At 41.9% G+C, this 14,674-nt stretch overlaps 1 protein-coding gene across 1 annotated transcript in view; it reads left to right on the top strand.

The window, feature by feature from the left end:
* The window catches only part of grk1b (G protein-coupled receptor kinase 1 b), a gene marked incomplete at its 5' end in the record, with an annotated part of 33,290 nt that extends 19,713 nt beyond the window's left edge, over positions 1–13,577 (top strand). The window contains 4 exons of the mRNA XM_084320600.1: positions 1,547–1,630; positions 2,885–3,009; positions 3,189–3,390; positions 12,314–13,577. Of these exons, the coding sequence (XP_084176726.1) occupies positions 1,547–1,630; positions 2,885–3,009; positions 3,189–3,390; positions 12,314–12,597 (695 nt within the window). The 3' untranslated portion in view covers positions 12,598–13,577. The remainder of the gene's footprint in view (positions 1–1,546; positions 1,631–2,884; positions 3,010–3,188; positions 3,391–12,313) is intronic.
* Positions 13,578–14,674: the final 1,097 nt, after the last annotated feature.

Genomic DNA, 14,674 nt, shown 5'->3' with positions numbered 1-14,674 from the left:
CTGAGAATATATATCTATAATAGACATTCAGTCCACATAGTCCAGTTATAGTCTTTGTACAGAATACCATCAGGTCATCAAGAGTCCCTTTAGTTGATGCCTATAGAGGAATGAGCCGAGGGAAGAAACATCACACAACAATCACATAGCAAAAACAAAACACAGAAAAATAGTGCTCTATAAGTTCACATTGTTTTAGATATCTACAGTATATGTAGTTTTAAGATAAATAGTCAAGAAAAGGTTGCCAAATGTCTTTAAATTTGCTGGGTTGCCCTGCGTTCTCATAGCGTATTCTCTCCATGTGTAGCATGTTAATGAGTTCTGTCAACCAGGTTTGAAAAAGTGGTACATCTCGACTCAGGGTTTGAAAATGTGGGCCCAGAGTATTTGTGCTTATGTTTTGTACATGTCTGCTAACATATGTCGTCAGTGTGCCCTTTAAGTTGAAAATGAGCTTTGGCTAACACTGTCTCACACATTTACAGTAATGTTCATTAATGTGTGTTGTTCCTGTTCAAATAAAGTCAGTCCAATCCGGGCCTGAAAAGGTTCTGTCCAAACACAAACTGAACCTGATGGGTACATCCTTTTCAGATCCCAAATCTGACTTTGTAATTTAGACTTGTTACCATTACCAGATGTCCCTGTCTTTGACACATTTTGCGTGCATAAGTGTATAAAGTGTATGTTTTGGTAGATCTCATCCTACCTTTCACACTGCCATTGACATTGACAGGGGGTGGGAAAATACTTCGTGTAACTTGACAAGGCATCTGTTGATTTCTTTTCACCCTTGTGAAAACCACTTTCACTTTTATTAACGTTACTGTATAACTCTACTGCAGTACACGCCATTCAAATTCGTCCATCAGCCGGGAGCACCTGGGAGTTGATAACGGGTGCACCCGACTGAACAGTCAGACTGAATGAAAAGTACGACGTGCGTGGCTTGTGCAGACCGTTGGCAAGAGTAAGTGGTACCGTGGTATTCCCAGGGGCCTAGCGACTTTCAGGTTTGAAGGTAGGCTGAGATCTAAGAAAAACATGCACCGCATACACCTATGAACACACAATAAAGACAGGGACAATCTCTGGTGGCGGCAAGACGTCAGAATTCCGATGCAAATACTTATAAGATAAGATATTACTTTATTAATCCCCTTGGGGAAATTCCAGTGACACACACATACAGCTCAACGTCTCATTAATAATAACATCACAATCATTACATTTTTACAGTAACAACGGCACAGCATAAATTCAACAGACATGTACATTTGTTGACACATGTCATCTACAGAAGGCCTGAGACGCCGTATGCGATAGTCGGCAGCAACAACACTAAGTAGTAAAACAAGGTGTTGTCGCGCCAGGTGGCGGGAGGGAGGGTTGGGATGGAGGGAGGGGCGGGATCGGGGGAGGCTGGGGGACAGGACTTGGGTTATGAAACAGTCTTAGGGCCCCCCCCTCCAGCGCGCATAGACAATCACGTTGTCGATTGTCAACGTGATGCTTTGTAATAACTCTACCTATTTTCACTCAGGACAAGTCCGTCTGTCAGATATGGGTCTGGCTGTGGAGCTGCCGGCGGGGAAAGAAACAACCACCGGATATGCAGGAACTCCAGGTAACAGGAGGAATGATTAAAGCTTACCTCTAAACCAGAAGAACTCCAGGTAACAGGAGGAATGATTAAAGCTTACCTCTAAACCAGAAGAACTCCAGGTAACAGGAGGAATGATTAAGCAGAACAAAAAGCTTACCTCTAAACCAGAAGAACTCTGGGTAACAGGAGGAATGATTAAGCAGAACAAAAAGCTTACCTCTAAACCAGAAGAACTCCAGGTAACAGGAGGAATGATTAAGCAGAACAAAAAGCTTACCTCTAAACCAGAAGAACTCCAGGTAACAGGAGGAATGATTAAGCAGAACAAAAAGCTTACCTCTAAACCAGAAGAACTCCGGGTAACAGGAGGAATGATTATGCAGAACAAAAGGCTTACCTCTAAACCAGAAGAACTCCGGGTAACAGGAGGAATGATTAAGCAGAACAAAAAGCTTACCTCTAAACCAGAAGAACTCCGGGTAACAGGAGGAATGATTAAGCAGAACAAAATGGGCGGCACGGTGGCACAGTGGTTAGCACTGCTGCCTCACAGCAAGAAGGTCCTGGGTTCAAACCCCAGCAGGGGGCCTTTCTGTGTGGAGTTTGCATGTTCTCCCCGTGTTCGCGTGGGTTTCCTCTGGGTACTCCGGTTTCCTCCCACACCATAAAGACATGCAGGCAGGGACTACAGATGAAAACGAGCTCATTAGCTAATTCTGGCACATTTACATTGATGTGGAAACTGAAGATGTTGATTAATGTGCACCGGACCCTGGGTAAAAAATAAATAAATAACTTAAACTTAAATTTAAAAAGCTTATCTCTAAACCAGAAGAACGTATCCCAAATGTAACATGGTGAGTGGGCCGCCGGCCGAAAAAATGCTATTGGATATTAAATGTTTAGAACGGTAAAAGGTAAATATTAGCCTCTAAAGATTGAAATCACTAGGAGTCATGTTGATATGTCTTAAGTCAAGCAAGGTGGTGAAATCTGGCCCGGCCGTCTGCTCTACTTTGGCCAGACTTGCTCTAAATCTTGTTGCCGTATGGCAACATTGTTCAGACATGTGTTCTGAAAGAGTGTTGAGCTAATGCTCAATCATTAGCCACAAGGATTTACAGTGCAACATAGAAATCACCAGTTCCCTGAGATAAAACATTTGCATATGGACAAAGTGACCATCAGTTATTATTAGGGTCCCAACTAGAGTCCAATACTGAATTGGGAGTTTAATTTTTTCTGATTTTTATTTGTGTATGTTTATCAATGCAGGCTTCATGGCACCAGAGTTAATCGAGAGAAAGCAGTACGACTACAGTGTGGATTATTTCACCCTGGGTGTCACCCTGTTTGAGATGATCGCAGCCAAAGGTCCCTTCAGAACCCGAGGAGAGAAGGTCCAAAGCACACGTAGAGTAGAAATACCACTGTATCGAATGTATGTGTATATAAAGTAGACACGTATGACACGTATGTTATATACAAATGCTTGTCAATGCTGTTGTCTGATAACAAACTATTACACTTTTGTCTGTTGCTCTGGTGTCATTTGCAATTTGTATCGTCTTTCATTAAGGTCGAGGCCACTGAGGTGACCCGTAGAATCTTGAACGATGCACCCGTGTATACAGACGCCTTCAGCGCAGCATGCAGGTCTCTCTGCAACGCCCTGTTGGAGAAGGACCCCGCGAAACGCCTCGGGTTCAAGAACAAAGAATGTGCGGCGCTCAAGGATCACGCCTTCTTCAAGGAACTCAACTGGGGTCGTCTGGACGCAGGTAATCTTTTCCGACAGTATCTAAATAGCCATTCCACAGAGTTAATGCTCTAAAAATAAAAGATATCCGGTATTCACACATCGAAAATCTCTGCAGGTGCGTTGTTGATAAAAGTATCTTGAACGAGGACAGAGTGTCAAAGATGCGCAGTATTCTCTCAATCGAATGAAAAATCAAATGAAATAAACAAATGTGAATGAAAGAACCCGGGGAACATAGGGATGACCCCGTGATTTTTAATGCCATTCCTGAACAACAAATCCTGGTACATAACCATACCGTACGTACACAATATCGCTTAGGCATGCAGGCTACATGAATCATAACCATACCGTACACAGTATGGATTAGGCATGTGGGCTCCATGAATCATAACCATACACTGGTAATCGTGATGGCAATGCAATCACTTGGAATTATTCTTCTTGGAATACCTTCCGGCTAAGGTAAGGTACATTCTATGTCTATTTTACCGAATCTGAAACGGGTTTTTTTTTTTTTTTTTTTTTTTTTTATCTTTTTCCCCTTCCTTTTTCCTCTGATTTTCTCCCATCCCAATGTTAGTCGTTATGCCAATTCCCAATCCCCTTCCTGGTCGCTGCGCACTTACCCCCCACAGTCGGTCTGGGAGAGTGGAGGCTATCACGTGCTTCCTCCGACACACGTCTAGCCAATCAACCGCTTCTTTTCACCTGGCAGCGCGGATTCTCACTGAGAGGGCGTAGCGTGTGGAAGGATCACACTACCCCCCTTAGATCCTATCCGCGCTGAGCAGGCGCCCCGACCGAACTGTAGGAGTCGCTGTTTACAACGACCCGGACCCACCCCGCCAGCTTCTCCCACCCTCTAATACTGCCAATTGTATTAGTGTGAACGGCCAGCCAAGCTGGTGACAACCCCGGAGCTGTGAGCTGGATTTCTCCGGGGTTGGTGACGAACGCAATCTCCGTTACGCCACCTGACCGCCCTTGAAACGTGTTTTTCTAACGATCACAGTCCTGTGTTCCACCAGACGAAAAACATGTTCGGCAAACACAATCAGAGTTTTGAGTTAAAACGACCCCCCCCCTGATGATTTTGTGATGGTATATATCCCTTGTGCTGTCCTAACGATGAGGGAGCTCACTGGGCTTAGGGAGAGGAAAAGATACATCATGTTTAAAGCCATATAATTTTAACTGTTTACTATTTTTAAAACATTTTTTTACCCATGTTTAACATTCATAGCCTATTCTCAAGATATCTGTAAAAAATTACACATATTTTCGAATTTTAACCACTTAAATTAGTGTTTGTTTGATACCACGTCAGTTTTTATTGAAAAAATATGTCTTTTCATCGAAAAAGACGGATACTTGTTTGTTTTGACCATATTTCTAATATTTATTTTTGATAAAGACCAATTAGGAATATCTCGACGAATTACCTCTGAATATGAATCAAGATTCGCTCATTAGTTCGACCACAAACGCAGTTGAGGCGAAACTTTACCAAGTGGGCAACTGCGAATTGCGGTTCAAAAGAAACGACTACATGTTGTTTTTGACCATATTTCGAATATTTATTTTTGATAAATACCAATTAGGAATATCTCGACGAATTACCCCTGAATACGAATCAAAAAAAATATTAAAGATTCGCTCATTAGTTCGACCACAAACGGCGTTGATGCGAAGGTTCTGTCTTGAAAATTCACTCGCTTCCCGAGTCACCCCCCCCCCCCCCACCACAACAGAGTTTTTCATCGAAAAAGACGGATGAATGTTTGTTTTGACCATATTTCTAATATTTATTTTTGATAAAGACCAATTAGGAATATCTCGACGAATTACCTCTGAATATGAATAAAAAAAATATTAAAGATTCGCTCATTAGTTCGACCACAAACGCAGTTGAGGCGAAACTTTACCAAGTGGGCCACTGACCTGCATTATCCTCCGGGCGCTCGATGTACTGCCCCGGCCAGAATATTCGGCTCGGCTCGCTGGTGAAACAAGGACCAGAGGTGATCCGCGCAGTACACTTCCTCGTTGGCGCGTGCCGCCTATGGGGGTCCTGTTTTTTCGGCGTGTGGCGCGCTGCAGACTGCGCGGTCCGGTCGCCTCTGGTTCTGTCTTGAAAATCCACTCGCCGGCCCCCCCCCCCCACCACAAAACCTGTGTGCCGAGTTTCAATCACTATCAGCCCGCCACAGTCTATCTCACCTCCCCTGACTTGTGGCAAAGTTATCTGTGGAGCAATGACGCCACCATGAGTTTTACATCGGTAACAGCACACCCCAGCAATTGCAGGGTCCTTGTCTCGTGGAATATTCAAAGCATGGCAAGATATATAGTCTATTTGCCAACACAATGAACCCGGAAATTTTGGAACCACCAAACTTTTATGATAGATATGGATAGTATGGGTCACCAGCACTTAGAAACTGCCGGATGCTAAGTTTAACATGTTGGGCAATTTTTTTTATTTGCATAATTAGCATACATTTGTTTAATCACCTAAATGGACAAATCTCAGAAAGTACTTGATCAATTTCAACAATGTTGGAGTGGTTTTGGGGGTTATTCGGGATGCTGAATCCATTGATGATACTCAAGAGTTTCGAAATTGCAATATTTACTGGAATTTACCAAATTTCTACTAATTTTGGTGCAATATTTGTGCATTTTCAGTCAATTAGAACGTTTTAGAGGACACTTATTACATTTGGACAGCACAGACATTATGTATTCACAATATCTCTACTGACCCCAAATAGTTCATATGGTAATGTCATATTGTCATAGTACAGTAGATAGGCAGGTGTATAAAGATTGCGTTGTCAAGACAAAGACTCAGATGTGAAGGGCATCCGCTCTTTTATTTACTACCTGTAATGTTACAGCAAGGAAAAACACTAAAACTGGTCAAACTGTGTACAATAACATAGCTTAATAAAACAGAAATAACAAAAGAAAGATATTTACATTACTCAAGCATATAGGCCACAACATAACAATATGTGCTTCCTCCTACTGCATAGTAGTAGATAATTACTTCTCACTCAGAAAGTGGCTACCGTGTTCAGAACTCTGAATCCACATCATCAAACTCCTCATCATTAAACTCCTCCCCACTGTCTTCATCTTCCTCTGAATTTACTTTAATGTCATCACTTATGGTCTTCAGTTTTGGAGCTCTGTTATCATCACTGCGATCTTGCACAGCATTGTATGCTGACCAGTCCAGGGGAAGACGGGAAGAGTGGAGCTGCGAGAGCCAAGCAGCATCCTTCTTCTGTGCTCTTGACACACTCTGTGTGATGGCATCTTGGATAGCATCAGTTCTTGGGACTTCTTTCAGAGCTGGTGGTGTCATCTTCTTGGGGCCTGTGTAATGTTCGATCACAAAACTGCTCTTGTGAGCCAGACAGAGTTTCCCAGCGTCAAGCTTTGTCAGACGAGGTCGTTTTAGTGACATGACCCCACCACCAGGAGTGGCTCCTCCAGGGAACAGAATACCTGCAGGATTCTGCACAAACTGAGTGGCCATGGCATGAGTCGTGCGGCAACCGTTCAGTGTGAGACCACAAGGTCAAAATTGTCACCCCAACTGTGGATGGGGCCAATCTGCCTCTCCAAGCCAACTGTGCGCAGATACTTATCTGGGTACTCTGAAGCATATTTGGCAGCTGACTTCCGGAACCGTATGACTTCATCATAGGTGGTGACAATGCCATGCTCGTTAAGATTCTTGACCAGCTCTGCGCTACCATGGTGGAGTCTTACGGCAAGCCCCAGGGTTGTCTGATTCCAGCTCCCACTGATGTGCTGCTGGATGCACTGAGCGAGTGTAAGTGATGGTTTGGTCACTTTTCCTTCCTTTGATACCAGACAGGAGACAAACTTCAAAAGGGATGGACTTGTGGCTTGTATGATCTTGTCATGCTGGAAGCTTCCACGGTCATATTCACGGTGCAAGGGAATATTCTGCACCTCAGCTTGTACTCTCTTCACAAGCTTGGTGATAAATTCATCAGCAGCAGTGGTTTTATCTCGTTTTACCAGTTTGAGTGACATACTCATGGAATGTCTAAAATCAACAATAGTCTGGCACCCTTCCACCCTCATGACAGCTACAGCATCACCATAAAAGTCACACAAGTTAGATAGCATCCTCTTACTGCAGAGGTGCCCGGAGTTGGCTACATATATATCATGTAACTCTGACACTGTCCAGGTTGATGACTTGTCTGCATTCATGTGGTCAATGACAGCAGCTAAATAGCTATCAAACGGTCTGCACTGGGAACTTGCACTTGAGGAAACTCTCTTGAAGTCATCGTAGCACTTGGTGGGATACTGGGCATCAGTTGCATGCAGGTCCAGGACAGCATTTACCCATAGAGCCACTTCCTCAGCCCATTGATCCTGGCGCTCATCACATTTAGACTAGATGATGTTTTTGAAGGATGGCATTCCTGGTCTCTCAACAGTCCGGCATTGTTTCACTGGCTTCCATCTATCAGGGTGTTTGGTGTCTTTGGGTTTGCAAATGATACCACAAAACAGACATTGTTTAGAAAAGTCAAAGGCATGAGAACGAGACATATGTTTCCCTAGCTGACCATCAGATGAGCTGAGCTTGCCTTTGGTTGCCTTTCTAGACTTAGAGGTATATGAGCTATAACATGATTTGTGACAAACTACAGAGGCTGACACACCATGGGTAGCAATGATGTTCGATAAAGTCTCAGTTGTAGCTGAATCGTCAAGCTCTTCACTCTTCTGAAGCAAAGCTGTAATGCCTTTTGGTCCAGCTGTCTTGAAGTCATTGTTCTTGCCGTCACAGGGCTTGAATAGGCATTTCTTCCTTGACATGTCAATCTGAAATTAACAAAAGAAGAATGCACTATTTGTATCCTCCGTCTCTGCACTACCACACACTCTACATTACAGAGCAATATGGATACATTGCCAGAATGTACATTTCGGACGGGCTGTTCACTATTCCAATGAAAACATGTATTTCCCATGTTATTGGTATCCTACATGATCTTGACTGGTATTTGCATTACCTTTTGGGTCTCTTTCTCTGCCTCAGATCTTCTATCACACAATTCTACATTAAGGAGAGCAAAAGTACCATATGAATACTCTATACAATATTTAGAATCAAACTTGATGCTTCTCTGTGACAAGGGATAGAGCCTGGTGACGCGAGGCTAGGTAATAATCACACATTCATGTCATTAGGGGTATAACGATTCATTGATGCATCGAAATGCATCGATTCTAATGTGACGATTCAACTGCATCGATTTGAAAATGTTAGAATCGATTATAATAAAAAAAATATATATATATTTAAAAAAAATTCTTTTTTTTGTGTATTGTTTTTGTTGACCTATAGTCCATTCATGCTGAGTGAATCAGTTCCCCCAGCCACATTTGTGTATTCAACATTTTTGGGGGAATTAACTGATCGAAAATTTATCGAATCGAATCGTGGTCAAATGAAGAGATTTCATGATGCATTGAAACGTTGCCTGAAGAATCGTAATCGAATCTAATCGTTGTGAGGTCGAATCGTTACACCCCTACATGACATACATTGCTAACATAGCTAACTAGCTATGCATTAACATTAGTTACCGTCAGGGGGCTAACGTTAACCCTAAGAGCTAGCTCACTGTAGCTTACTGTAGAGCTAGCTTACTGTAGCTTACTGTAGTAAGCTAGCTCTTAGGGTTAACGTTAGCCATCTGACAGCTTGTGATCATATTATATTCAGTGTTTGTTATTGGATAGTAAAACCACAGTTTGTGTATCTGTTTCTATTTTCTCAACTTACTTGCATTGAAACAACAATCCTTGAAAATCAGGGGTCTGTATTTGCTGCAGTTGCTCGTTGCCACAGTAGGAATGAGATCATGGTGCAAATTAGCCACTACTCACTTGGAAGTTTTGCGTTAACGATTAGCGCACTGAAGTCTCAGTCAAGGCTAGGAACTGGGGTTCTGAGGACATTTGATAAGGTAACAGTTACATACAAAAATCCAGTAGAATAGTTTCTAGTTGTGGCAGCAAACTGCTCCGCTGCCACGTGGACTCATGACAGAGCTCACCTGCAGCAGTTACCCCAGTAACCAAGCATAAGCACCTAGAGTACCCCATTAGGCGCTCTACAAATTAAAGTTATTATTATTATTATCATTTTGTTTACAATTGAACTTTCCATGAAAATGATCTATAAATTCAGCATCTTCTGAAACATTTATAAACAGAAAATTCATTAAAAATGGCACCAAAATGAGTAGAAATTTGGTAAATTCCAGTAAATATTGCAATTTTTGAAACTTTTTTCTTCTCTTAAGTATCATAAATGGATTCAGCATCCTGAATAACCCCCAAAACAACTCCAACATTGTTGAAATTGATCAAGTAGTTTCTGTGATTTGTCCATTTAAGCGATTATGGAAATTAATGCTAATTATGCAAATAAAAAAAGTTGCCCAACATTTACAACTTAGCATCCGGCAGTATCTGAGTGCTGGGGACCCGTACTATCCATATCCATCATAAAACTTTGGTGGTTCCGAAATTTCCGGGTTCACAATGGGGCTCTATGGGATGGCAAATAGACTAATATAGAGAATTGAACGAATAAGAGCAGATTTAAAAATGCTTAAAAATGCCGTTTTAACGTTGGAGTGGATGAGAGTAGAAATAGTAACTAGGGGTGAAGAAGGCACTAAATCTGTCTCTCCTATTTCTAGAGTGTTTCATGTTCTAAGCTTTTCACACAATGAACATATATGTAAAATTAAGATATTTACCCAATTTCATGAAATAATAATAAACACAGACACCGCTGTGCTCACACACACACTCAAAATATTTTAAAAAAGTAGAAAAAGCGACTAGGACAGCACAAGGGATATATATACATGTCATATACCTTTGATTTGGGAGTATTTGGAGTTTCATGGGATCAGCCAGAACGGTTTGGGATTATTGCACATAATGCGTTTTATCTCGCGATCTATGAAAAAAGACTGGATTATCTTGGAAATGCGCAATGTTTAGCGTGTAATAAACTACAAACTACAGCGTGTGGAAACAAACTATTATTCCCATGCTGGACTACAACTAGTAACGTTTGTCAAAATGAGCCACACCATGTCCCCACAGCTGTAATACAGAACACACACACAGCTTCGCAAACATAGTGAAACGACCGCGGAAACGACTATAAGGCTGGCACCCTCACACAACACAACGAGCAAACAGCGTGGCAGTCAAAGTGTTAAGACATTATGCCAGACAAGTGCAACAAAGCACTACTACAACACTAAAACAAAGGTATGAGAGGACCATGAAGCAGGTCCACCTTTCAATAGAGCCCAAGATGTTGAGACACCTCCGTCTGTTCTAAGACCTTCTGGAAGATCTCTCCCAGAAGAAAAGTGCACTAAAAAGATATGGCTCCTCCACTAACCAATGCGACAATCGCTCCTTGGACAGGGCCTTACCCAAAGACTGGGAAGGGAAACACACAAGCAGCTGATCAGGATGGTGCAAAGCGCTGCTGGTCCTAACCGAAAGCGCACGGACGCATCCTCACCAGAATCAAGGAAACTATAAAAGAAGGAAGGGTCATCACGTCACTGTTCAAGTTTATTAGTTGTCATACAAAAATACAGAATACTTTTATATGAAATGCTTTTTTCTGTTTTTCTCCTGAGAGTGTGCTAGGTAAAAATAGATAAGTTATGTACATTTAAACAATATACAATACAGAGTAAAAATTTTTTTTTTTACAATACAATATAATATACAGTACAATGCAGAAATGGGATGAGGTACAACTTAGGGTGGTGCAATGAGATATGAGTTGTAGTGCAAATCTCTTTACCAATAAATATAAAGTGTGTTAAAGTGTCTAAAGTGGGTAAAGTGGGTGCTACAGTGAGTTGTTTATTTAAAGTGAGTGTGTACGTGTGGATGTGTGTGCTGTTAGTGTATTTGATGGTTTGTTACATAGTGTTATTGTGGTTGAGCATCCTGATGGCCTGGGGATAGCATGTGAACGCACATTGGTGCCAAGTGTGGAAACTTTCAGTTTGGCAGACATTGAGTTGAATGGGATCAACCATCTCCTCATTTATGTCAGAATCATCGCCAGTCTGTTGCATTGTTAAGTAGCCAACATTTAATATATTGGTTGGTTGATATATATTTCCTCAGATTGCTGGTATATTCTTAATTTTAATATAGGCTTCAATATAACTGGCACCAAAGTCTGGCACTAAGCAGAGCATAGAACGCTGGTATTCTGATGTGATGACCCTTCCTTCTTTTATAGTTTCCTTTAGCAGAATCGACTGGGGAAGGAGCAAATGCCAATAGATCAAAAACCATCGATCTGAAGGACGCATTAATATTCTTAGACGAAAAACAGGGTTAGGCAACCGTAACTGTAACCCGCTGTTTATTTGCTGAGAAGATCAGGCTGCCACAGACAAAGCAATGGAATTGCCAACTCTCTTACCTGAAGCATGATTGTGATGAACTGAGAGTACAGGAGGAACTCGCTTCAGATAAGTGTGAGAGAATAACTTATTTTTCAAAAACGACGCAGTACTTGGAGCGGCTGGGTAGCGTAGTAGACTAAGCACCGCAGAGACAGTGGGATCGCATCCAGCGGTCAGCGGTTACGCTCTCCCAGTGAAACTCCTCGCCGTCAGGTGAAAAGTAGTATGTATCGGAGGAGGCATGTGACAGTCTACACCTTCCCCAGACCGACAGTAGGGCAATGCACGCAACGACCAAGAAGGAAATTGGCATAACGACAAAAATTGGAATGGGAGAAAAAGATAAAAAGGCAAAAAAAACAACAACAAAAAAAACCACACAGTAATTTACTCTACTTTTCTCCACAGGCATGTTGCCTCCCCCATTCATCCCGGACCCCAAGGCGGTCTACGCCAAAGACATCGACGATGTGGGCGCGTTCAGCACCATCAAGGGCGTCGAGCTGGACGGCACGGATACGACATTCTACGGAGAGTTCTCCACCGGGAACGTGGCGATCCCCTGGCAGGAGGAGATGATCGAGACGGGCGTGTTCGGAGAGATGAATCTCTGGGCGGAGGGGGGCAAGCTGCCGGGAGACCTCGACCCTAACTTTGTAGAGGCCAAAGGGGGAGGATGTGTGCTGCTTTGAGTTAAGGCATAGGATAGGGCTGGGCAATTAATACAATTTCAATTACGATCTTGGCTTCCCACGATCATGAAAACAAGATGATCAAGATTAAATTATTATTGTGCCGCATGCCGCATCGCTCTCATTTTGTTGGAAATTCAGGGCACCCTTCCTTCACAGCGGTGCGCTCCCCCCCCCCCTCCCCCGCTAAGCCCAAACGGTAGTTTCAGCTGGTGTTGAGAGGGAGGAGCCACGGCGCGTTTCTACTTTCTACAGTTATTTAGAAACGTCTTTGGTAACTTGTAGAAGACGACAGAAAGTCGGCCTTTGGTCGAGAAGAAAGGTCAAACTAATTCAGGCGTTGTCATATGATTTTTTTGCCATAATCGGATCAGCCCTAGTGATAGATTGAAAGATGGGAAAGTCGTAAAGTAAAAAGGATACTTCATGTGATCGTTACTGATGTTGGTATGTCCATCACCGACGGGTAGAACTGGAACCCTCTACTGAAGTTAATTTGAGTAATTATTGTATATTTTAAAAAAATATTGTCTTTGACCATGTCAAAAACTGGTAGAACTAAAAATCTGCGGAGTACCTTTGAAGTTACCCTTCACCTGTATATTAATACATATGTAATTATTGTATTTAAAACATCTTTATTCGTATCCTTGTATAGTTAAGACTGGTAGAACAAAAAATCTGCAGAGTACCGTGGAAGTTACCCTTCACCTGTATAATACATAATGTAATTATTGTATTTAAAACACCTTTATTCGTGTCCTTGCATAGTTAAGACTGGTAGAACAAAATAATCTGCATAGTACCTTTGAAGTTACCCTTCACCTGTATAATACGTGTAATTATTGTATTTAAAACATCAAACTTGTAGAACTAACATATGTGGAGTACAAGTTACACTTGATCTGTATAATACATCTGAATAATTATGATCATTTTCATGTCTGTAAATATACTAGTAACACACAGATGCATCTGTATTGCAGTAGTTTGGTGTATTTGTGATGAAATTCTTTTGCAGTTTTTGCAAAAGTGATTAAAAGCAATCAATAAAAGTGTGCATTGCGCAAGTGTGTGTGGTTTAGTGTTCAATATCGTAACAAAAGTGTGCAGTAGAACAACATTCACATGCAAATCACATGCAAGATCAAAGACATGAGGAGCCTAACTGTGGTAACTGGCAACAGGATGCAGAAAACCCACCGTCATCTACAGGAAAGGAAGGGATTCATTTAACAATGAAAGGGAGAATGGTAAATGGGTGAATGTGAGGAACATAATTGTAAAGCGCTTTGGATGAAAGCGCTATATGTGCTATAAGTCTAGACTCAGACCTAAGCTTTAAATCACACATCAACAAGGTGACAAAAACATAATTTCCCCACCTTAGAAACATAGCTAAGGTACGGCGTGTTTATAAATCAAAAAGACGCTGAAAAACTGATCCATGCCTTTATCTCAAGCCGACTAACGTACACTGGCTTCCGGTAACATTTAGAATTGATTTCAAGGTCCTCCTCCTTATATACAAAGCACTAAATTAAATGGAGCAGGACCAAGCTACATTGCAAATTCTCTAGTCAACTGTGTGCCTCCTAGAACATTGCGATCATCTACTACTGGTCTATTGAAGGTTCCAAGCCACAGTCAGGGATGCAGCCTTTGCAAACTATGCGCCAAAGTTATGGAACACACTCTGGACATTAGGGAAGCTAGATCTCTTAAATAAAAAATTTAATTAAAAAGCTAAAAACGTACATCTTCACCATAGCCTTCTAATATATAGGATAGATAGGTACTTTATTGATCCCCTTGGGGAAATTCCAGTGACATACACATACAGCTCATCGTCTCATTAACAACATATCACAATCATTACATTTTTACAGTAACAACGGCACAACATAAATTCAAACAGGCATGTACATTTGTTGACACATCTTGACTACAGAATGCCTGAGACATTCTGAGACCGGGGTGTCGTTGCGCCAGGAAGGAGGGAGGAAAGATTGTCAACGGGAGGGGCAGGGATTTGGGGAATAGGACTTTGGTGATGAGACAGTCTTAGGCTCCCCCC

Source organism: Notolepis coatsorum (genome assembly GCF_963971535.1).
Source record: "Notolepis coatsorum genome assembly, chromosome: 8".
In the NCBI taxonomy this organism is placed as follows: Eukaryota; Metazoa; Chordata; class Actinopteri; order Aulopiformes; family Paralepididae; genus Notolepis; species Notolepis coatsorum.
Note: the sequence above shows the minus strand (reverse complement) of the source record. Positions and strands in the feature narration are given on the sequence as shown.